Source organism: Atractosteus spatula, chromosome 7, assembly GCF_055471065.1.
Source record: "Atractosteus spatula isolate fAtrSpa1 chromosome 7, fAtrSpa1.hap1, whole genome shotgun sequence".
Classification (NCBI taxonomy): domain Eukaryota; kingdom Metazoa; phylum Chordata; class Actinopteri; order Semionotiformes; family Lepisosteidae; genus Atractosteus; species Atractosteus spatula.
In genome coordinates this window covers 6,229,118-6,252,595 of record NC_142712.1, presented here as the reverse complement: position 1 = coordinate 6,252,595, position 23,478 = coordinate 6,229,118, and the positions used below count along the sequence as shown (strand labels likewise).

At 44.9% G+C, this 23,478-nt stretch overlaps 1 protein-coding gene across 3 annotated transcripts in view; it reads left to right on the top strand.

The window, feature by feature from the left end:
* The window catches only part of flt1 (fms related receptor tyrosine kinase 1), a 58,732-nt gene extending 35,372 nt beyond the window's left edge, over positions 1–23,360 (top strand). For 2 of the 3 annotated variants that reach the window (XM_088920409.1, XM_088920408.1), the window contains exons 14-30: positions 1,388–1,534; positions 2,156–2,287; positions 4,321–4,427; positions 4,785–4,920; positions 6,439–6,543; positions 7,083–7,196; positions 7,856–7,944; positions 8,984–9,125; positions 11,108–11,205; positions 12,632–12,754; positions 14,042–14,153; positions 15,098–15,197; positions 16,815–16,920; positions 18,001–18,143; positions 18,738–18,813; positions 19,555–19,652; positions 20,651–23,360. In XM_088920409.1, the coding sequence (XP_088776535.1) occupies positions 1,388–1,534; positions 2,156–2,287; positions 4,321–4,427; positions 4,785–4,920; positions 6,439–6,543; positions 7,083–7,196; positions 7,856–7,944; positions 8,984–9,125; positions 11,108–11,205; positions 12,632–12,754; positions 14,042–14,153; positions 15,098–15,197; positions 16,815–16,920; positions 18,001–18,143; positions 18,738–18,813; positions 19,555–19,652; positions 20,651–20,840 (2,018 nt within the window). In that variant the 3' untranslated portion in view covers positions 20,841–23,360. Of the gene's footprint in view, positions 1–1,387; positions 1,535–2,155; positions 2,288–2,395; positions 2,438–4,320; positions 4,428–4,784; positions 4,921–6,438; positions 6,544–7,082; positions 7,197–7,855; positions 7,945–8,983; positions 9,126–11,107; positions 11,206–12,631; positions 12,755–14,041; positions 14,154–15,097; positions 15,198–16,814; positions 16,921–18,000; positions 18,144–18,737; positions 18,814–19,554; positions 19,653–20,650 lie in introns of all 3 variants that reach the window. The other variant, XM_088920407.1, reaches the window with a different exon arrangement.
* The last annotated feature ends 118 nt before the right edge of the window (positions 23,361–23,478 follow it).

Below are 23,478 nucleotides of genomic sequence, written 5' to 3'. Positions count from 1 at the left end.
TAAGTCTGGTGTGATGTAAAAATAGGATTGTGCCAGGACAGGTGGTGGGGATGCTAGGATCTTTGTGGTTCGTAGGCTTGAGGCTGGGACGCATTCTGGAAAATGACGTCATGATGGGCCGATTGGTCTTTTTGGATTTTTTTAGACCTTTTTTTTTCAGAGATGGCTGGGGGGGTTAATGTGCAATGAGCGTCATTGTTAACTGTGATAAAAATAGAAAAAAAAAACAAACCTGCTTGCAGAGCTGCTGTGAGTGTCCACACGCTGGGGTTCTGCTGGGGGCCCTGGTCACATCAAAACCAGTTCCTGGGAACTGGGAACTGGGCCTGCGCCTTCCCCCGGCTCCGCTCCACACTGCGCGGCCGGGCCCAGCCCAGCTTTCACGTGGGAATGACTTTGTCCAGTGGGGAAGGGGGAACAATGGCACTTCCCTGAAATGCCAAATTTAAAGTCAGCCTGAAATGCCTCCAAAACAATTAGCAAATCTGACACTGTCGCAGCAGAAAAAAAAAGAAAGAATAATCAATTGTGCTTTTGTGAGGAGGGTATTTTAGACAACAATTGGTTCCTTGTGGGGGTCACAAGCAACCTTTTTTTTGTTTTAGTGCTGTTTCTTACAATAAGGCGACTTCTCTTTTGGTGTATCTCCTTTCCTACGGCCAGACGGTTTCTCCCAGGACACCCAAGAGCAGCCCGAGACTCTTCCGATACGAGAGTTAGGGGCTGGGAGAGACGTTCAGAGTGTCCAGGAACAGCAGTCGCTGAAAACGGCTTCAAAAACCCGTAGTTCACCGCTTTTACACAAAGAGGAATACTTTGTTCAGTATAAAATTAAATCTAACAACGTGGGTTGAAAGAAAATAGAACTTAGTGGTCATGGTCATGTATATATCTTAGATTATTTTTTTTTTATCTATTTATTTAGGCTGTACGATGGTATCCTTTTATTTTCTGTTCTTATTTAACACAGGCATAGATGATACTGTAGTTAGTCCATCTTCACTTATATATAGCACGGAATATAAACTATATACTGAAGAGTACTGTGTTTACTCTTATATAGCCTCTGAATGGCAGACCTACAGTAGTATTCCTCCATGTCCACGATGGGGAACCACAGCACCCCTGATTTAGTCTACAGTCACCCGTGACACAGATTTTCCTGCTGTGCCAGGAGGAATGCCTGGGACTGTTGTGGGTCTCCTGGAGAGAAATGCTGGGCAGTGCCCTGTGATAATGCAGCAGAACATGACAGCATGACACTCAGCACACCGCTGGTTTCAACAACTTCCACCCTCCCTCCTGATCTCTGACACTCACATACTGTACATCAGTGAGCTGAGAGTGAAGCACTGACCCTGATGAGCCTGTGTTTTCTGTCCCTCAGCCCACCAAGCCCCACAGCTGCTGGGCAACCTGAGCAGTCAGGTTGTGAATGTGAGCAGTGCCATCACCTTGACGTGCCTGGCACAGGGGGTGCCCAAGCCCCAGCTGGTCTGGTACAAAGACAACCAGGAGCTGCACCAAGGATCTGGTGAGAGAAAACGCTTTGTATGCTTCTGTCACGGGCGGGCTTTCCGAACACTGTTTGCGTGAACTGTGGATATGCATGAATTATGCCTCCCACACAGCAAGTGTCAATAAGACTTCTATAGAATTATAAAGCAGTGTAGCTTGAGCTATTTGTTTTCATCAACTTCTCGAGCAGAGATTATAACAAAGCTTGGTTGAAATAAAAGGTCAAAGCTGCCAACCTGTAATTATTAAAACCAAATAATTGATTCAACCTACAAGCTTTCTTAGTAACCCAAAGCAGGGAATTTTGTAAATGCGACCTTTTTGTTACCATATATAAACACAATGTTTGTGATTATTTACATGTGAAGGAGAGGCATGAAGTTTTGAAAGTAAATTGGGTAGTAAAAAAATCATATCAAAGTCTCCAAGCCCTGGGTTGGTTTCCTGATCTGTTTTGTTGATGTACAATGCTAATGAATCGTTTGAGCGCAGCCTAAAATCCAGCTAAAATCGGGATGAAGGAATGAAAGAAGAATGTTGCTTCCTCTGGTCTCTTTAACTTAACTGACTTTGTGAGCTAAACTGCGTGCAGCCAGAGTCTTTACTGACTGAGATGCATGATGGGTGTTCTGAGCAGGTATCCTCCTGTCCACTGGGGGGAGCACTCTGCACATTGAGCGAATAACACAGGAGGACGAGGGCTGGTACACCTGTGAGGCCACCAATGAGAGAGGGTCTGTGGAAAGCTCCGCCTACATTACAGTTCAAGGTAACTACTGCATGCCCATTTCACCAGTTTAGCTCTACATTTGTTTTTTTTTAAATCTTTTTGTGATTTACTTCTTTTTCCTTTTTATTCTGCTCCTCTCTTGCTAAGCTGTTTACCACAGTGGAGTTCTTGCTCTGACTGGAAGTGCAGGTAAGAGGCTCATTGACTCATGCATGACTTCTTAAACCCAACTCACACCGATCTGACGCCTGACACAGGCTGCGCTCACGTTCGCCACAGAACTCGCTGTGTACCTCATAGTCCTGGCAGACACCATGAGACCAAACTCTCTTCCCCTCACAAAGCTATGAGCTGGGCCTGAACAAAAAACTGAGGCCTTCCTTGATTCTGAATTTGTTCTTCAGGGGACAGTTTTCCACGTTTTTGCAAACAAAAACCAGCTCTGAAATAAAGTTTCCTGGGGCAGGCTGAGATGTGAACCTGGTATTTTCTTTTCAACATCATTGGGACACCTGGAACAATATCAGTGTCTCATCATATGGCTCGTACTCTCAGTAAGACCTTTTAACCTTTTAAACAGGACAGCTTTATTAGTCATTGTGAATGCTATCAATATTTATCAGAATGCAGACCCATAGCAAATGATAGGATCAGCTGTAAAGCCCAGTAAAGCAGTAGCTTCATGTCTCTTGACAGGTCTTCTTGGGACGTTCATCCAGTCCAGATCACCTGCAGTTATTTCTTCACTCCTCACATGCAGAGAAAATGCTTTAGATTAGGCTTTTGATACTGACTCTGAGCCCTACAGATATTGCAGTTCACCTTCACTTGGAATTCCCCCAATAAAGGACGAGCTGCTATTTATATTTCAGCAGTCATTTAGAAAACATCTTTTTTGAACATATTCATCACATGCACAGAAAACCTGCACCATGCATCTACTCCATTTTTGCAGAATCTTTTTTTTTAAATTTATTTCAAGGTAGCTCTTTTCCAAAAGCAACAAACTACCCGAGTGCTTCTTGTTTTACTTACTAAGTTTAAATATCGATAAAAGCCTGAGTTTTTTTTTGGGACAAGTTAGGAAGGAAGCTGTCTCCCATTTTTATTTCCCTCGGAAGGCCCCTGAGCTTTTTTCAACAGACAAACCGCTGCGCTATTTCTGCACCAGAAAAGGGGTGAATGAGAAGGATTATTGTTTGTGTTCTGACACATTTGTTATGTTTTGATCAAGTGTATTTACATTGTTATGCCAGCAATAATACGAGGGGCTATTTTTTGTACTGAGAAAGACAATGATGGCATAACACCACAGTAATCTCAGAGTGGGGCTTTGCATTGGTCCCTGAGGTGCACAGAGACATACAGTAGCAGCAGCTCAGCTCAGATGTGTGCAATAACAGGGGCTTTACTTTGTGAAATGCAATGCTTGCTTAGTGGGGCTGTGTGGAGGAGGGGTATAAATCACATTTCTCCAGTAAGAGGGAGTGGGGACACTGGGACACTGGGTTTGGTTTGAAAAGAACACCATCCCAGGCGGATGAGCAGCAGTCAGCAGCATTAACTTTGGATTAGGCCTGCTAGTCGGTGCCTTCTGAAGAGGAGCTTCTTCAGCAGAGCACGACTAGGACAATGTGTTGCTGTTATAACATGACTACTGTTTCCACAAATGGACTGACGACTCAATCAAGATGGTTTTGTTTTTTGGCCATGGGAGGGGGTTGAGAGTGAGAAGGACTGTTATAATTTAACAGCTTTCTACTCCAGAACAAATATATGTAAAAGATTCACTTGTGCCAGTGTCCACTTTTTCTTTTCTGTCTTTCATCTCTTCCTGTCCTTCTTGGTCTGTCACTGTTGGAGCTATCAGTGCCATTTTTTTTTCCTGATGGAAAAACTCAGTGTGCTAGCGTTAAATGGGTAATTTCAGGGTGCCCCGGAGAAACTTGGGGCCAACAGCAGCTTGGTACTAAAGGCGCTGTGTGTGTCTTCCTGGGATGGTGGAGCTCTGCAGTGCCCAGTGGTGATGGTGTCCTGACCAGCCCTGTCCTTGTGTTCATGTGTCTCCCCAGATCTGACAGAGAAATCCAACCTGGAGATCCCCACCCTGACCTGCACCTGCATCGTAGCCACGCTCTTCTGGCTGCTGCTGACCCTCTTCATCCGCAAGCTGAAAAGGGTAAGAGGTCAGCTGGCGGAGGGAAGACAAGCCTCCCTCTGGGGCTGCCATGTGGGAAGTCATTAACTTCACTAAGCTCGTTAGCAGGATCAGGTTCAGCATGGCAAAGCATTGAGAACAGGGTGTGCAGCTTTGTGCTACGTGATGCCATGACTGCAAGAGTTTCATAATCAATACGAGCCTGACGTGTTTCCCAGGAGTGCACTGCGGTTTAGGCCCATTCCCATCAGGTAAAGATGAAAGAGTAGGTTTAGGCCGGGGAGAATTTAAAGACACAGCTGAGAAATGACCGATTGAGGTGGTCATACAAAAATCCCCCTTTCGTCCATTCATGGTGAGTTCTGTGGTGTTTTGCAGCCCAGCAGGCCTGAGATCAAGACGGACTGCCTGTCCATCATTATGGACCCGGGGGAGGTCCCTCTGGACGAGCAGTGTGAGAGGTTGCCCTACGACGCCAGCAAGTGGGAATTCCCTCGGGAGAGACTGAAACTCGGTACGCCTGCAGTGCGAAGCGTTACCCTCATCCTGACATGCATGGGCAAAGCATAACTCTTCTGACAGAAGAGAGCCGGGGCACGGCGCGCTTCCGCTTGAGCGCAGTGTTTAGTTGAGCAACAAGAATCCAACAAAAATAAGAAGCTTCAACAGCGCCTTAGTCCCGAGCAATTAGAAACGCAAGGGTTAATGGCAACACAATGGCAGGAAAATGACTGGCAAATATCATTTTCCTGGAATTGTGTTCCTGTTCACCCCTGTGCTCTCATTCACCCCAAACTGCAGCACTCCGTCAACAGGCTGGTAATTGGTTTTTGCAACGAGAGGAGGCTTGGTCTCTGATTGCGGTGATCTCTGGGCTCTGAGAGAGCGGTCTGTGGTTAGGCTCAGAGACATGCAGCTGTTCTCCTCCCTTTCTGCACCCCTGCCTTGCTCATCCATGCTGGTACCTCCCCAGCCTGTCACTTTCTGAAACTACATGTTGACGTGTGCTGCTAACCGGCTTCTGCGAAACGCAGTAAAACGCAGTTGTTGTTTTGTCACTGACTTTCTGTTAACTTTCTTTTCTGTTTGCTCATCTGCCCTCTTGAACGAAATAACCAATTGCATTGACTGAGGCGAGAAACAGTTTCCCTGTGAAATCTAAAGGGAGCTGATTTTTATTTGGACAATTTCAGGAAATCGTTTCATGTAACGTAACAGAGGCAGTGGGTAGGACGCTGATCTTCTGGAGCTGATGAAGGGCTCCCTCTTTAGTTTAGATGTGTGTAGTGAATGAATGTCTTTTGAGGTCCTTGAGACAAATATTTGTGTGGATTTCTGAAAGGTGTAGTTTCACATTGTACTTTCATTAATATTAATTATTTTTTGATGTACTGTCATTCAATACATGCCATTGTTTATGAGACTGAAAGCCGCCTACAGTACTGGAGTGGCTACATGAAAGAAGACCCTGTACATCCTTCAGGGACAACATTTATAAACTGAAATACATTTATTTAATGAAACCTGTACTCCTTTGTTACAATGAAGTTCTTCCCATGATGATGTTTTATGATGATGATGAACTTTAATATGCAGACTGTTGTAATAATGATCATTTTATATTTTCATGTGCCTCTCTATCCTCCTGTGTTATTCATATGGCAGCAGCACACAGACAGTTCAGATCTCTACATATGCTTTATACTGTACTTCCAAGTATGAAGACAAGCTTCTGCTAACAGTTTTTCGTTCCTACTGCGGAGTTTCCATGTTTTTTCTTCGGCCAGGGACACGTTGGATTTTTCCTTTTAAAAGGAATGATTTTTAAAACAATTGCAGAATCAGAAGTAAGAATGACTACATGGCTGGCTGTGGGGCGTGACTAGCAGGTGTCAAGTCAGAGTCTGCGCTGGCCGCAGGGCTTCAAGCAACCACAGGCAGGGTCATTTGGATTGTGGCTGACCCCCGAATGACGTTTTACCTGGGTATCACTGAGGGCCGCCTCCTTTCTCCTCTCTTTTCTTTTTTGTAGAGAAGCCCCTGGGCCGGGGAGCCTTTGGAAAGGTGATGCAGGCGTCTGCCTTTGGCATCAATAAATCTTCAACCTGTAGGACTGTGGCTGTGAAAATGCTTAAAGGTACCCCCCTGCAGTGTGTTTATGACCCCCCCGGTGACCTGCCTCTGGACAGAGGGCTCGCTCTCTGTACTACAGCCCTTCCTGTCTGAGCTGGCCATGTGACAGAGCTGTGCTTTCCATTGCAGTCCCTCCCAGCCTCTCCCTGCACAGAGGCTCTGACAGCAAGCACTCTGTGTTCCCAGAACATATGGGAAAGTAAAAGGAAAAGACTTTCATACTTTAATTCGAGCCCTGCTACTTCTGTTAGCTTCACTCTATGTGTAACTCCATAATAAAATTAAATATGTGACTCTAAGAAATGCAGGAATTGTTGCAGCCTCTGAATTATATGGAAGAGTGCACTGTTTGGCATGTTTCATGACAGAGAGAATTGTGAGAGTTTGAAACAAGGTCTCTTACCATGCTGTTGAAGCCAATACTTCATCTTCCTTCAAGAGCCTGCTGAATCAGACCCTTGAATTAATTGGCTGCTAGCAATTTGGCAAACCCCTTGGAACAAATGGCTTCCCCTCATTTGTAACCCTTTTCTTTTCCAACAGAGGGAGCCACCGCCAGTGAGTACAAGGCCTTGATGACGGAGCTAAAAATCCTCATCCACATCGGACACCATCTCAATGTCGTCAACCTGCTAGGCGCTTGCACGAAGTATGGAGGTCAGCTGTGGTGATTTTAGTTTTCTCCACTTCTTTCTCCCCGTCTTGCTGATGGGGTCCTGCAGTGATGTAGCTCAGCGTGTCCAATAAGGTTTGGAAAGGCCTGTGGGAGTCTGGAACAAGCTGCCCGGTCATGTTGTTGAAGCCGATACCCTGGCTTCTTTCAAGAACAGCTGGAGGAGAAACTGGGAACAATAAACTCCTGACTAGCCAACCGGCCAAAAGGGTCTCCCTTTGTTTGTAACCATTCACTGACGGACACACAGTATCCATCGGTGACATGGAGGACTTTAGAACAGACTCTGTGGTTGTTTTCTCCTGTACTTCTGTTCTATCATGACTTCGGCTTGCGTAGTGCTGTCTGCCGAGTCCAGCTTTCTGTCCTGAGAGGGGTGTTTGTGGTCTGGGGGCATATTTACTTAATCTTTTTTTTTTAATTGTAGCTTATGTGACATCATCCTCCCCTCCCAGTGCACACACCCATCCACCACCCATCACCTCTCCAGTCCTCCTCCTGTCTTTTCCTTAAGATGGGGAGCTCTGAGCTGACACTGTAGTCATTTCAGGGGTTTTGATGTCAAGGTATAAATCACCGCCCTAGGTGAACCAAGGATCTGTTCTGCAGACTGAGTAATACTGTTCTTACATGCTTCTGAAAGGCCCTCTAATGGTGATTGTGGAGTACTGCAAGAATGGGAACCTCTCCAGCTACCTCAAGAGCAAGAGAGAAGTCTTTATACTGCATAAGGTAGGGAGTAATAACTATATTAGAGTTATCTAGCTCAGTGCTTTGTAGTGTGAATGGTCAGTGCTGTGTGATACAATGCATTGTGGTAAATGCCCTGTTTCTTTTCCCTCGTGACATCGGCACCTGCTCTGAGTGTGTTAAACTGAAGGTTAGCGATTTATTTTTGTATAGGGAGGTGAAATTTTTCAGTTGTGTTCAGTGCCTCAGTGCACATGAGGCACATCGAATCAGACATTGTGCTTTTTCCAGACTCTCCTTTCACTTCCACTTCAGTGGGTTAAATGTCAGCTACCTAAACTGCCACTTGCGCAGACAGAATACCAGACAGAAACTGCAGCATTTCTATGAAAGGAGTCTAGCCACACAATCAGCACCTGTTAAGCCACTTACAGCTGTTTGTGATGTAGCTAGGCCACTGTTTGCGCACCATTTGCTCAATACTTCTGTGTTTGTCATAATGTAAAATGATTTTGGATGTTATCTGGGGCACCACACAGTTTTGCAGTGGTTAGCACTGCTGCCTTGCAGCGCTGAGGCCCTGGGTTCAATTCCTGGGGTGCAGTCTGCACAAAGTTAGTATCTTCTCCCTGTGTTTGCATACATTTCCTCAAGTTCTCCAGTTTCGTTCCATTGTCCAAAGTCATACAGTACTAGTAGGTTAACTGGTTTCTGGGAAAATTGGCCCTGGTGTGAATTTGTGTGCGCGCACGTCTGTGTCCCCTGTGGTGGACTGGTGTCCCATCCAGGGTGTACCCTGCCTTGTGGCCATTGCTTGCTGAGACCCAGAATTGGATAAAATGGTTAGAACATGGGTGGGTGGATGTGGTTTGTTGGATCGGTGCCACTGCGCTCAGCAGCCTAACGTTCACAGCCCCCCGATGCTTTCACGTCGTGCCTCTTTCTGATCAGATGTTAATGTCCATTCTGCTTGTGTGCACACAAACCGTTCTGCTTGTGTGCGCGTGTGCGTGAACGTGTTGGCTGCCAGTAAATGGATGGGCGAGGCCATGGAGGTTGACCCTGGTGCTCTGTGTGGCAGGACGGCCGGGGAGCAGCGCCGATGGGGCCACAGGGGGAGGAGGAGGAGGGACAGGCCAGGGCGTCCAGCAGCCAAAGCTCCACCAGCTCCGGCTTCGAGGAGGAGGAGCGGAACCTCAATGACACAGCTGAGGAAGAGCAGGGTACGCACTCCTTCCTTCCTCCCTCTCCACCGTCGGGGGGTATTTTTAATTGCTCATGTGTATCATAGCCCCTGGCTTCCTGATTGTCAGTTCAATAAACATCCGTGGGAACCTCGCCCACCTTGAGTTTAAACCAACAGCAGAAAATAGGAGCTGAGCTGCAGATGAGGTCGAAACTAGCACAGTGCCTGAAGGCAAGGGTGCAAAGGTGCATCTCGAAACCCTGGCAAGGTTTCCTGTATGTTGTTCTGTTTTCACTGGTTAAATGCAGACTAGAATTAAAAACATAATCTTTTCTAAAATGTAAGTAGAAATAGATTAAGGCAGAGTCCAGCTCCTTGTGGATGAACAGGAAGTGTTATCATGCAACAAAAAGCCTTGGGTAAAAAAAAAAACACAAGCAGAACATGTGTGATAGAAAGATATTGTTTTGTATTTTGGCTCCATTAAGTTATTAAGTTTGACGAGTACTGCTGTCTCTTCTGGAAAGGCCTTTGGACACTGCGCCATAGAAATATCTAGATGGTCTTTAGCATGATGTTGTTTGCAGCTGTGTAAATGCAGCCCTGAGGACTGGAATTTCTCAAGTTCACACATGAAGGGATTGGTAAAATACTAATACATCCGTAAATATGCAATGGCTCTTCACAGCGGTGATGGTGAGTACAGAATGCTGCTCCTTAGTAGTTGCACAGACCTGAGTGGAAAGCAGACTGTGTCTGGTGATGCTGTATGGAAAGTGTGATTATTTTAAGGTATTCACGTTTTGTGGGAGGCAGAAATGTAGTGGAAGCAGCCGGGACGGCGGTTTTAATATCTGTTTTAAGGGAGTGTTATATCTGGGCAGTATAAGAGAAGGACTATCTAGCAAATCTACCAGAGCGGGTCTGCAGGAAAGAAAAGTGTGATGATCGGCAATCAGATGTGATCCGAAAGCCGTCTTCGCTTCACAGTTTACATCCCATCTCTGCAGCAGCAAGATAGCGCCAGCCGCCGCCGCATTAGGAAAATACAGATCCATCCGTGCACGTGCACGTCACTGCTGTGCACATGCTGTACATGTGTTGAGATAATGGAAATAATGAACCCAGGGGCCCTGGGTTCAGTTCTTGGGGTGCTGTCTGCGTGGAGTTTGTATGTTCTCTTGGTGTTCATGTGGGTTTCCTCTAGGTGCCGCAGTTTCCTCCCACAGTCCAAAGTCATACTGGTAGATTAATTGCCTTTGGGGAAATGGGGCCTGGTGTGAGTGTGTGTGTCTGCTCTGTCCCAGACTGGCGTCCTGTCCAGGGTGTACCCTGCCTTGCACCTGTTGCTTACCAGGATAGGGTCTGACTCCCCCACGACCCTGAATTGGATGGTGAGAAAATGGATGGATGGAGTATTTCTTTGCTATCACATTGGACTTTCCATATAGGAAGGAGCGTCCGAAAAATCTAGTTGCATGTGGCAGGCCGCAAAGTGTTCAGAAATTGAAAAGGGATTCTCACACTCAGAAAGGTTGGAAACTGGAACAGTCGCCCTTAGAAAGGAGCCAGACGATTCCCTATATCAGAACTTCACAGCTGTTTTCTGTGCTTGTAGGTGTGCCTGCTGGGTTCTTGTTTTGACTATGCTGAAGCGAGTCGCGCTGAACTTCACTCAGTCCTGTACCAGACCTGCCCCCCCCCCCCTCCACTGTCGCTGTCATCTACCACACCATCCTTGTCTGGTTTCCAGGAATGACTCATACCGTCGATAAGCTGTTGAGCTGCAGATGTCCAATGATATTTTTATATTACTTCTATTAGTGCTAACCGCTAAGTAAATAAATGCTTTGTTTTGTCGACCAAGCAAAAGCAGCGCACATCGTGACTGTACCGGAAACAGCAGGGCTGGAAATAGCCATGGTGGTCACAGACCTGTAATAATGTAGGAAAGTGCTTGATGTCCTGCTGTTTCATGTACAATAGACTGTATCCTCTTCCTTGTTCTTGGTCTTCCAGGTTCAGATGCCTTTTACAACAAACCCATAGCGATGGAAGACCTGATCTCCTACAGTTTCCAGGTGGCCCGGGGGATGGAGTTCTTAGCATCGCGGAAGGTTAGATTCCGGTTTCTGCAGCTGATCATGACAGATGTGGAGAGCAGGGTGCACTTGGCAGTGCGCCAGGGCTACAGGGAGGTGCACATTTTCACCTAGCACGAGCCATGAATTATGATATCTTTGTGCGTATTACAATTCGGCTTGTTTGCGTCCTCCAGAATTACCCCCTTCGTAAAAATGCCAGTGAGCTGTTTCGAGCACGTCGTCCTTTATTGTGCAGGCCTGATGAGGAGTGATGGGCCATATTAATGAATGGAAATGAGTCTGACTTTCTGTGGTCAGATTGTGTAAGCTAGATTTGCGTGTGTTAAATACAATATACAGGCTTTTCATGCCTGAACTTTCAAGACAAAAGTGAAATTCAGTCGTAAATATAACAACTTCTTTTACCGTCTTACATTTTCTGCAAGCATGAGTCTTCCCTGTTGATGGGAACGTTTAGTTGACAAAGGGCTTCAGTTTTTTTTGCCATATGTTAATAACATCTTCCCAAATGGGAAATCAGTTAAGTTATCGTCTCCTTCAGGAAATGTGAATTTTGTAATAACCATGTGACAGTAACACATCGAGGTCGGTTCGTTCAGAGGAATTCTTGACTGGCAGGGACATCAAACACCTGAAAAAGGTACTTTACCCAGAGTGCTTTAGCACATCCAATTGAATGAATTGGTAATGGAATTTGTATGTAAAGCAAATTGACAAAAAGATGATAATCATCATAGGTCTACTTTCTAGCTACCATTGGAAAAAGCTCTACCAGCTGTGGAAGATACAGTGCGATGCAGATCTTGGCAAGATGGCCAGAACAGTACGTTAAGATTTAAAAGACTGAAAAGCAGGGCTGGTCTCCTTGTAGGGAAGTAATGTCAGTGCACAAGGTTTAGGGGTTAAACGCAGTCATACTGTAAGCACGCACAGGGATTAAAATCCCAGTCGCTGTCTGAAGTCTCTGTGATCTTTGCTGGTCATGGAAAAGAACACTATACATTAAGGACAGGCCCAGTGGGCTCTGAATAGGATCAAAGGTAAGCTCTCTTAATTCAAAGGCGTTCCTGCTTATCACCATGTGCTCAAAATGGTGGCCTGTCAGAGTGTTCTGTGATGTTTTCCGCACTGACCAGCCTCTTCCCCACCCCTGGCCAGCTCACTGCCCCTTCTGGATGTTTAGACTGGATCGCCAGAATCAAGGGAACATCTTTTTGTTGTTTGTGATTGTTGGGTCTGAGGAACTCGCACAGACTTCCTGTTCAACTCAACCCACTTCCCCCATTGAAATTTACAATGAGGAACTTTTTTTTTTTTACAGTGCAGAATAAAGCATGTTACATTAAAGAGGTCCCCTGAGTAAATACTGATATTGGGGAATTATGAGCTTCATTCTCATTTTGACTTTGTTTTCTTTTCTCCTTACTTTTAATTCCAGTGCATCCACCGAGACCTGGCCGCCAGGAATATCCTCCTCTCAGAGAACAATGTGGTCAAGATCTGTGACTTTGGTTTGGCCAGAGATATTTATAAAGACCCAGATTACGTCAGGAAGGGAGACGTAAGTGCTGGTGCTCTGGTTAGATCTACCTGATGGTAAAATGTCTTCCCTCCATTTTTATTTCACGAAGATGTAAGCATATCATACTGTACCTTAGTTATCCTTCTGAAAATAAGGGAAATGTCCCAAAATTGATAATTGCACTAATAACGAATAATCCTTTTCCCTTCCCCCCAGAAAAGCAACGTCATCAAACCACACACATAGTTTAAACTGATCACGTCATAAATGAGTTAACTCAATGGTATATCAGGGATTTTGGATTTTGCCACTTATTCTACTGTTTCGATCCACAAGGTAGACTTGAATCCTTTTGTTTCTGTTAAAAACGTTCCTCTTCTGCCAGTGCAAACAGGCACTAGCTGTCCTGGCTGAGCTCTATGACTGAGGTGTTGCCAGCTTGAACCCGGGTCGCGTTGTTTGCTGCCCGTTTCTGCTCAAGTGATTTTTGTGGGGAGCACTGGTGCACATGGCTGCCTGGGGCACTTGCAGAAGACTGACGGCATCCTGACTGCGTGACTCTACACCATCGAGACCTCAGCCCTTCCTGTGGGCTCCTCCTGACCTGCCAACATTCCTGCAGGACCCGGCACATCCTCGTGTTGCTTGTGTAACAGGGGCTTTCTCGTGAGCCGGGAATGTGGCATGTATGCCAAGGGCCTCACCAGTCACTGTTGAGCAGGCACGTGTCCAGACTCACCGAGAGGATTGGGACAGACTCCCACAAGACTGCATCAGCTGCCTGACAGTGTGCATTGCTTCCAGTGGGGAACACTCACTTTTAATCAATCCTGTTGCTGACAAGTATTGATCAGCAGAATGAATTTACCTGTGTGATGCTTGATCAGCCTGTATTGGATAAAGCGGTGAGAGAAAATGGTGGATGGAGTTCTGATCAATAACATACCAGTGCCCCTTGTGACAAAAAAAAGCTATTTTCTTGGCAGCTTGGTGAATGAGTTACAGTAAGAAGATGTGTTTCTTTCAGTGTTCAGTGCATACAGGAGCTGAGTCATTTGCAGGGAATGTTATCTTGTGTTTCAAATTAGACAGACTTTTACCTGATTCAGAGTTCAGAAAGAAGACTGTTCTTCAGATCAATAAATAAACTAGTATTCCTCATGTCCCTGAAGACGTGCAAAATGTTCTAAGTGGAGCTTCATATGTTTCAGATGTTATTTTGCAGTATGATTACAGGAGTTTGTTTGGGGGAGAGAGCTTGTTCTATTGTCATGAAACGTTGGGCTTCCCTGCAGCCTAAATTCTAGTTTTGTGTCCAATGCCCAGGCCCGGCTCCCTCTCAAGTGGATGTCTCCTGAGTCCATCTTCGACAAGGTCTACACTACCCAGAGTGATGTGTGGTCTTATGGGGTGCTGCTGTGGGAGATCTTCTCTCTTGGTGGGTATAGGCTTCCAAATGTTTCACATAACATTCAAATGCACACACTTATGAATGCAGAAACAGCAATAACTCTTTAAACCGGAGCACGATCATTAAAGATCTGCAAGGTTAACACAGGAAGACAAGAAACTGACTAACATGGTTGTCAGGCCAAACTTTCTTAAAGCCACTTCTAATGAAGCTCACCTGAATAATGCTTAAGTATTCCACACTAATTATAAACCATTATATTATTTATATGACTAAGGCTTTTATATATACCGCTAGTCAATTATCTAATCATTCTGTAGATCAGTTTCAATAGAATTGCTTACGGCTGTCATGTGGTTTTGGACTGTAAACCCGGGTGATCTTCAAGCCTGTGATCACCACAGATGGTGTTCACTTTTCTTTGTGTTGGAACAGTCACCCCCAGGTTTTGACACCGACACTGAGTTTTCATTACACTTTCTTACAAAAACACAGTTTTCTCCATGTTTTCTACAAAGAAAAGGCAACAGTTTTAAGTTGTACATTTTAAATAGATTAAGTGTAGAAAAGGCTCGTGGATATGTCATTCTCGAAACAGTTTTGGGACAAGAAGTTGAAAATGTGTTAAGAGGTGGCGACATGGTGGTGTGGTCATTACCACTGCTGTCCCATAGTGTTAGGATCCGGAGTTCACATCCAACCTGAGGCACGTTCTGTGTGTCGCATACTATCTCTGTTCCCAAGTGTATGCTTTCTCCTTCCACCTGCTGGCAAAATTCATTGGTATCTCCAAATTATCATTGTGTGTGTGTGTGTGTGTGTGTGTGTCCTGCAAGGAACTGGTCTACCGTCAAGGGTGTAGTCACTCCTTGTGCCCTATGCTTCTGTGATCGGCTTTGCATGCATGTGACCCTTACCAGGAATAGGCAGGTTCTGATAATGACTTGGAGCATGTTGTGCGTTTTGTGCAGGAGCATCGCCGTACCCAGGTGTGCAGATAGATGAGGAGTTCTGCACCAAACTGAAGGAAGGCACACGCATGCGGGCCCCGGGGTACGCCACTCCAGAAATGTGAGTGCACTGGCCATCTTGTGCCATGCTCAGCGGCTCAAGGCCAAAACTGGGTTTCATTAAAGCTGGTGGCCGAGGAGCACACACAGCACGCCACAGGTGCAAACTGAAAACTCACACATGCAGACAGCAGATGGGCATATCTATTTGCAGTGATGGGCCAAATTTAAAAAACTATCACTCCGACGTCTTTCGTTGTCTTGTGTAAGGAGAAATCAAGAATATTTAAGTTCATTGTCTAAAGCCGTTATTCAGGCAGAGTGACATTACTTACTTTTTGTGTAATCCTTTTGATTCAGTTTGAACTTTGCAACAAACAACATGATTTTGTTTAGCACATTAAAAGTTCAAACACCTTTTCACCTTGAATATGTATTTTTAATTAGCTTTTAATGTCACATTTCCTTCCATTCCTTTGTAGACATGAACAGTAATACTTCAGATATTATCTGGGAACAATAAAAGGGTTCATGTTTAAGGTGTTGGCACAAGCAGAAAGAATGCCCTTCAGGGACAATATTGAATAACAAATGTGTTTTGGGTTAAGTATTGTGCAAGAGCACTTTCAAAACTGTTTATGAGTTTCTGCCCGGTAACACTGTCACCAAACCCTAACACAAGACCAGGTTAGTTCGATGATCACTAACATAAAAATAAATATCAAATTATGTTTATTCTTGGATTTATGAGTCTTTGCTGCTGTAAGATGTTGGTAAGTTCATGCGTAGAAAGACAAGGTTTTCAGAAAGCTGCCTATGTGGTTACAGAGGTGTTTATACGGTTGCAAATTTAGAAAATAGCAGCATCTCATTCATGCTGTTTGGCAGTAATGTGTCCGCCCTTAAAAGAGAGAGCCTACCAGCCATGGTAAACTTGTATATTTTTCTAAATGTTCCCAGTGTGTTGTTACCAGCAAGGACTTAAGCCCATCATTCCTCAATGGTTTGATGAAATATACTTGTGGCTGTAGAAGGCATTTGTGTAAGACCACATTACAGTGTTAGATAATGTCATAATGTTAGATAAGGTTGAATAATCCCCTGGAACATGTCCTACATGCTATACTGTATATCGAATGCTGTTACTTATTGTTAAATGTTTTGTCTGACACTGAAATACTTTTATCAAGGATACAACAGCTGTGCCCCAGCTAGGATTTGAACCAGCAACCTTCCACTTACAGATCTAGAGCCCTAACTATTACTCTACACTGCTGTCTATTTAGTTACTCATCCAGGGTGACTTACAATATACAGTACATTTACATGATGTGTGATTTCTGTATCATGTGTAGTTTAATTCTAAACTACACAATGGGTAGAGATGTAGTAAAAGCAAACTAAACTTTTAAGCTTTCATAGAATCTGAGAGATTCTATGCTTCTGATACCGAAGCTCTGTCCTACAGTTCTGCAGGTCCTTCACACAAAGAGCACAGGGTCATGTCACATTGTAGAGTTTCAGAACTGGCTGGAGGTTACAATTTGGGAGCAAGAACACTCACATGCCACAAAGCAAACTTGCAAAAAACAATGTTCTAAAAAGTTCTCCTGCAGTGTTGTGCAGTTGTGCTGGCATGAGGAGTTGTGGTGACAGTCTGTGCCCTCACTTCTTGCAGCTATGACACCATGCTGGCCTGCTGGGAGACTGACCCCAAAGAGCGACCAACCTTCTCGGAGCTGGTGGAGACGCTGGGGGACCTGCTCCAGGCCAACGTCCAGCAGGTGTGTGCTGCCGACGCCTGGCCAAGACAGTGACGCTGACCTTAGACAGCCCCACGGCCAAAGGGGCCAGAGGCAGGAGGTCTGAATGGCCGCCAGGTGCCTTTCTTTAAAGAATTTCAAAGGTGTGGTCAGTAAAGCTATTCCTGTAAAGATGGGGATGTATCTCAGTGCGGCTGGGTGCAATGATGATCTCTGCTCCTTCTCGCTCTTTCGCTTCATGGCTGTTTGAGTACGAGGGGAAGCATTCTGAAGCTAAGCAGGACAGGAGACTTCCTGTGAAAAACTAAGGTTGCTGCTGGAAGAGATGTTAGTGGGGCCAGTAGGGGGCGCTCACCCTGCGGCCTGTGTGAGTCCTAATGCCCCAGTATAGAGGACACTATAATGTAAAAAGGTGCCGTACTTCAGATGAGACGTAAAACCAAGGTCCCGATTCTCTGTGGTCCTTAACAATCCCAGGTCGATTCTCGAAAAGAGGGGTGTTACAGCGTCCTGGCCAAATTTCCCCCTGGCCTTTACCAATCATGGCCTCTTAATCCCCATTTGTGAACTGGCTTCATCACTCTTCTCCTCCCCACTGAGAGCTGATGTGCATGAGCGTACTGGCGCGCTCTGGCGGCCATCGCATCTTCCACCTGCACATTGGTGGTGGTAGTGGGATTCCCCATTCCTTGTAAAGCACACTTTGAGTGGAGTGCCCAGAAAAGCACTATATAAGTGTAAGGTATCAGTATTAGTGTTAACAGATGCTGCACCATCAGAATGGGGTGTGTCATTCCCCCTCTTCTCTCTCTTGTGGCCAGAGAGCAGGGCTCCAGACATTTCCTAAGCCCGCACTGCACCCCTCCTCCTTGCCGCCAGTCTGGCAAGGTGACCTCTCGCCTGATTGCGAGTCGCACCCCCAAACTCTTTGCTTGAGCGTGAACGTCAGGCTGCTGGGTCTCCCTCAGCCTCGTGCTCTGTGAAAGCCGCGGGAAAGCAGCGGCCTTTTGTGGGCGAGAGGGCTGTGAAGGAGCAAGCATGTGTGCCGCTGTTGGGTTATTCTTACTTATTTCGTTACTTGTTCAACGGCCTCCCCTGTAGGATGGGAAGGACTACATTCCCCTGAACACCGTCCCGTCCCCGAACAGCGGCTCCCAGCGCTACAGCTCCTCCTCCACAGATCTGTCGGCTGGCGAGGACGCCCAACAGCCCCGGTTTAGCTACCAGAGCACTGGAAGTCTGGGGTAAGAGCTAACACAGACGAAGCTTTCATGTGGAGTCGCCTCGCTCCTGTACTGAAACTCAGAAACCACAGACAACCCCAGAGTATTTCCTTTCACGTTTGGCATGCCGTGTGCTGGCCGCCGTGCTTTTCTTATTGAATTTTTGCGTCGCACTGTAAGATGGAGGCTGGAGTATGGCGCACCACAATGAGCGACCCGCCAAAGACGAGAGAGGATCGGCGCGTGATCGATGGACCGGGGCAAAAATCTAGCAACCCAGTGATCCTGCTGTGGTTCACTTTGGATTTATACCCCAGTTCATTAATTTGTAAAGCGTTTAGAGGTTTAGAGATACATCATAATATACAATAAAATATCTGATAACGGTACCCTATAAAATGCTCAGGTGATCTGGAGTTACAAGATGGAGGTACGGTGTTTAGCTGAAATTGTACAGAGCATCTCTTTCCTCTTTTACTGGAGAGTGTCAGCTATTGGGTAAAGGTTCACATCACCCTAATGTAATAAATATTATAATAAATTCTTGCATGTTACAAAATGATCATGTATTGAGAACCTGGATAATGCTATATTCAATCTATCAATGAATTATAGGTACATCAACACCAGGAGAACTCAAAGTGTTAAGACATTTGATGAACTCTCTGTGAAGGACAGAACATTTTCCGATGTAAGTACGTTGTGTTAAATCAAGAAGATGAAGTCACCTCCAGTGGCTTCTGTTTGTTGTGCCCTTTTTATTTCATTTTATTTTTACAATGACATCAGCTCTAACACAATTAAAATAGCTGGTGTGACTTCCTGTGATGAGCACAGGTCTACTGTGAAACCCAATAAGTGTGGATCATTATTTTTAACAATTGTTTTACTGAACCACAAAGCAGAAAATTGTTATTTTCTAGTATGTAAACTAAGGTAGCTATAAAAACTCTGCTTTTTGCAGTCTATTCACAGAACTATTAAAATGCCAAGCCATAATCTTGTTGGCCTGCCTTTTAAATTGTTTTTTTTTTTTGGTTTGCGGTTATTAATATTCTGTTTAAGAGGCTTCAGTGGTAGAATACAGTTCTATTCCTTTCCTTATTCTGAAGTTCTTGAGTGTCTTCTAATATGAGAAAAGACCCACGGGCACAAAATCGCCACGCTTGCGAGCACCGGCAACATGTTTGAACCCCAGACTGCAGAAAAATCTCAAATTCTTTTGTTATGCGTCCCCACATTGCACTTCTGTAATGAGAGGACCTGCAAAACAGATCTATACTTGTCCCTTGCTGTGCTTGGGGTATTTTTCAGAAAGAGGTACCGCTTCACTCATGAGAGGTATTGGTTATGGCCGCCCTCTCTCTGGATGTTCTAATCAGTAAGCGCCCTGCCTACTGCGTTGGCTTTGATAAGCGTGTGTCTCCGGCAGGACTACCAGACGGACAGCGGCATGGTGTTGCCCTCCGAGGAGCTGCAGGCCCTCCGCTGGAGCTCCGGCAAGACGAGGCCGCTGTCCTCCAGCTGCGGGTGAGTGTGGCCCCGCAGGGCCCTCCCCCGGCCCCCCACAGCCCCCTGGCACGTGGTCCACTTGGACTCGGCGGACAGGAAGGCCTCTCTTTGCAGAACACACATCCGGATCCTTCCCCGCCGCTGGCCTGTGTAAACACCATCAAGGCGATAAACGCGCTCCTTCGCTATGGAGAAGAAATTCCGTCCAAGATTTTTTTTTTTCCTCCTTCCAGTAGCCCTGACCTGTCTGAGAACGCTGCTTGTTTGTGAAGAGGAAGCATATTTTACTTCGCGTCACAGAGAGGAGAAAGGAGAGTTGGCCACGGCTGTAGCCACCAAATCCTTCCTCTTCTTTCCTGTATCCTGCACTTTTACAGTGAAAGGATGGGGCAGTTGATAATTAAAACAGCCGTAAGCCTTCCTCAGATGAAGGGTTTTCATTTATTCCAGGCTCTGCTGGTATTAAGAGGGAGTGAGGGGAGCCAAGATATTTGTAACCCCCACAGTGTTTTTTCTGAATAACACAGGGGGCAGTACCGCACAAAATGAATTGACCTGATGTAATCTTGCATTTAAAAAACAATGTAACTAACGATGGCAATTTCCGATGTTTCTGAAATAGAGCAAGATTTCCAAAAATAGCCATTTTGTTATCACAGGAAAACAGTGGTCACAGTGACCATTAATTGCCTCCCTCTCCCTCCACACATATTGGCTCACGATCCTCACAATGTTTTTGACAGCCTTCCAGCAGTGTAGTAAGAATAATACTGTAAAACCCAGAGGTGAGCAAGGACAAGGCCCAAGACTCTTTTAAGAAAAAGTGCCTTTCTAGCTGTAATATTGTAGCCGTATTGGGTTGCTGATCAAAAAGGTAGTTTTGGGGAAGAAAGAACGAGCAAATGTACTTGTTCTTCCTCTTGTAATAGAAACCATGTGAAAGAAAGACAGCCAGGTGTTTTGTCTGTTGCAGTGGATTGCTGTCAACGGAGTGTGTGTGTGTCTGTGTCCTGTAGTTTCAGGGCGGTGAGTAAGAGTCGTGAGTCGGTGCCGTCTGCAGTGGTGAGGCCCAGCGTGTACAGCGCCTCCTGTGGCCACCAAGGGGATGACCTGCCAATTTTCTCCTGTGGCAGTGACTACGAGGAGCCCTGCTGCTCGACCCCTCCTCCAGACTACAACTCTGCTGTCTTCTACCCCCCGCTATAAAACAAAGAGGGGTGCGCCTCTCAGACTGCAGGATCCCAAACTATTGCGCGTTTTCAGAAAGGTTCTTGAACCTGTGTTTTCTGGGACTTTATAACTTCAATGCAGCTACTAGTGTCAAAGTCCATCTCTGTAGTCCTTTAAATGTGTAGTGGACTTTTGTCTTTTTTCATGTTATTGTTTTATTAACTGCTGTATATTAATTCCATTATTTCCCAATAGTCATGTTGCTGGGTTGGTTGCAGGAAAGTTCAGTTCCAGACCTGAAAGGTTGCAAAATGGGCTTCTCGTCCTTTGACTTTCACTCTGATGTCCATACAGGCACAGTGGCCTAGTGAGGGAATATTGTGGTCCAGGGCTGCAGAACACCAGGTTTTAGAAGTTGTCAGCGGTGAGTTAAGACCTGGAGTGGTTGCAGAACCACTTCCAATAAACTCAGTAAGAGCCCAGGGTCAAACAAAAAATAGTTTGAAGCCTATGTTAACTAGTGTGTGGTTCTGCCGAAGGAAAATATAAGGTTTCATGACTACAGATCTTAAAAGCCCCTCATTATGTACATCTGTGCCCAAATATATGGGCCATCTGTCATGTTTGTAAAACTTTCTGGCATGTTGACATTTTCAGAATTTATCAAGATACCAAAACATTTCTCTTGCAGAGTTCCGAGAGAGGTCAGTGTTGCTGAGAACATGCCAGTAGTTATGCCACTTGCTGTGTAGCAGATACAAGGCTCAAGGGTTTTTTGAAAGTGACAATTAATATGAGGAAAGAAAGGAGAACTAGGCAAATACTTCTATTTTGACTGTGGAGCAGGTAGGTAGTGGAAAGACATCAAATTGTCTTTGTAGAGGACATTGCCAACAGCTTGGTACCAACATGACCAGAATTGTGACAAAAAGCTTCACATTTACACATGCAGTACAGCAAAACTTTATTTTAAAATTTTATAATAGGATATATATTAACTTTGAATTGACTACTAATTAAAGATTGTGCAGCTCTTTTATTACATAAGCATGTGAGTCAAACAACAGGCCTGACTGCTAAATTATTTTTTGGCAACTTTTGTATTTTTTTTTTTAATAAGTCTGTATTTTGAAATGCTGTAGGGAAAATTCAACCAGTATTATGTATTGCAAAAACATATTTATTTTAAAGTGTTATTTAATTAAATGTGTAGAGACAGAATGCTATGCATATAAATTGTAACTATCTTGCTAACACTGGAAATGGTCACAGAGGTCAGGTGTAAATTAACTTGCAGTCTGTGGATCCACTCAAAGTAGTAAGTGGACAAACTGGAACATTTTGTTTTCTTCGTTGTGTTACCCCAGCACATCTGTAGTGATGCACTCGTCTTCCAGCCTTCCCTGAGACCAAAGTGCAGACCTTAAATCAATTTGAAAATTGTAAATCTGAACTTCTGTGCGTGCAGTCTTTGGTGTACACTGTGATCTACGCAGTTAGACCTTCCTCCTGTGGTCTTTAAGCCTAAATACAGTTTAGCATCAATTAACCTCACACCACTTTCAAGCGTTTTAACTTTTTGGTTGTTTTGGCACATCTCCTGCAGAGTGTAGGCCACAGATTCAAAACTCTAAAATAACACCAGATAGCTCGTACATTATGTCTCATAGAAATGATAAGAGCTTATCTCAATTCAGGATTGTACCCTGTATTAACCTTCGCGTAATCAGGGTTCAATACAACTTTGCAAGTTTGCAAGTCTTTAAAGTTCACAAGATACTACAAAATTAAAAAACATGGGGAATTTATCATGGATTTCAATCCCCCCACCCACAACAATATAAACTAGAATCAAGAATTAACATGAGACTTGAGTGGGTGAGAGCTGCAAAGGAACAGGTGACGGGCTAATTCCACACTGAAAAGCAAAACCAACCGAGTGCGAAGCATTCTCTTTCTTCACATACAGCTTCACGGCTGGAATGCTGGGCACGTCCTCTTTTTCTACGCAGAGCGGAATTAGCCCTCGACTCGTTCGTTTTGATTTTAATGAGGGCCAACGCTTCTACAGGCCCAGGAAGTTTACTGCAGGCATTAGTCCATGCAAGACTGGCGTGGGTTCGTGCTCCCAGCTGGAATGCAGGGTATGACAAGGTGGACCATGAGGACTACTCTGCCATACCAAGGTTACCGACACTCCCCACAATGTTACACCAGAACTCTTGGCTGTAATAAGAACTGCATGAAAAGCAAATGTAGCAGGGGAACAAAATGTACTCCGTCGTTTACAGACTATTCCAAAAACAGTCAATTCAAAATGATAAGCTAATTCGCTTTTGTGCTTGCCTGATGAGTCAATAATAAGGTATTCAATAACTATGAAGAGTCAAAAGATATTCTGTGGCACACAAGGAAAAGCAGTGCCCATATTCAGTGGCACTAGTCATAGGGACAGTGCAGACTGCAGAGACAAGGGCTGGATTGCACTCTTCATCAATACTTCTTTCTAAATATTTAGAAAAGCTGGAGTCGCATTAAAGTGTTATTCAATCTGAATGATTTTCTTAATGAGCCAGTTATTTTGTGAAGTGTGTATTTGGCTTAGAATCTGTCTTAAAGTGACATAAAATATTAAACATATACCTCGAATGATGGTTACACACATTATTCCAAG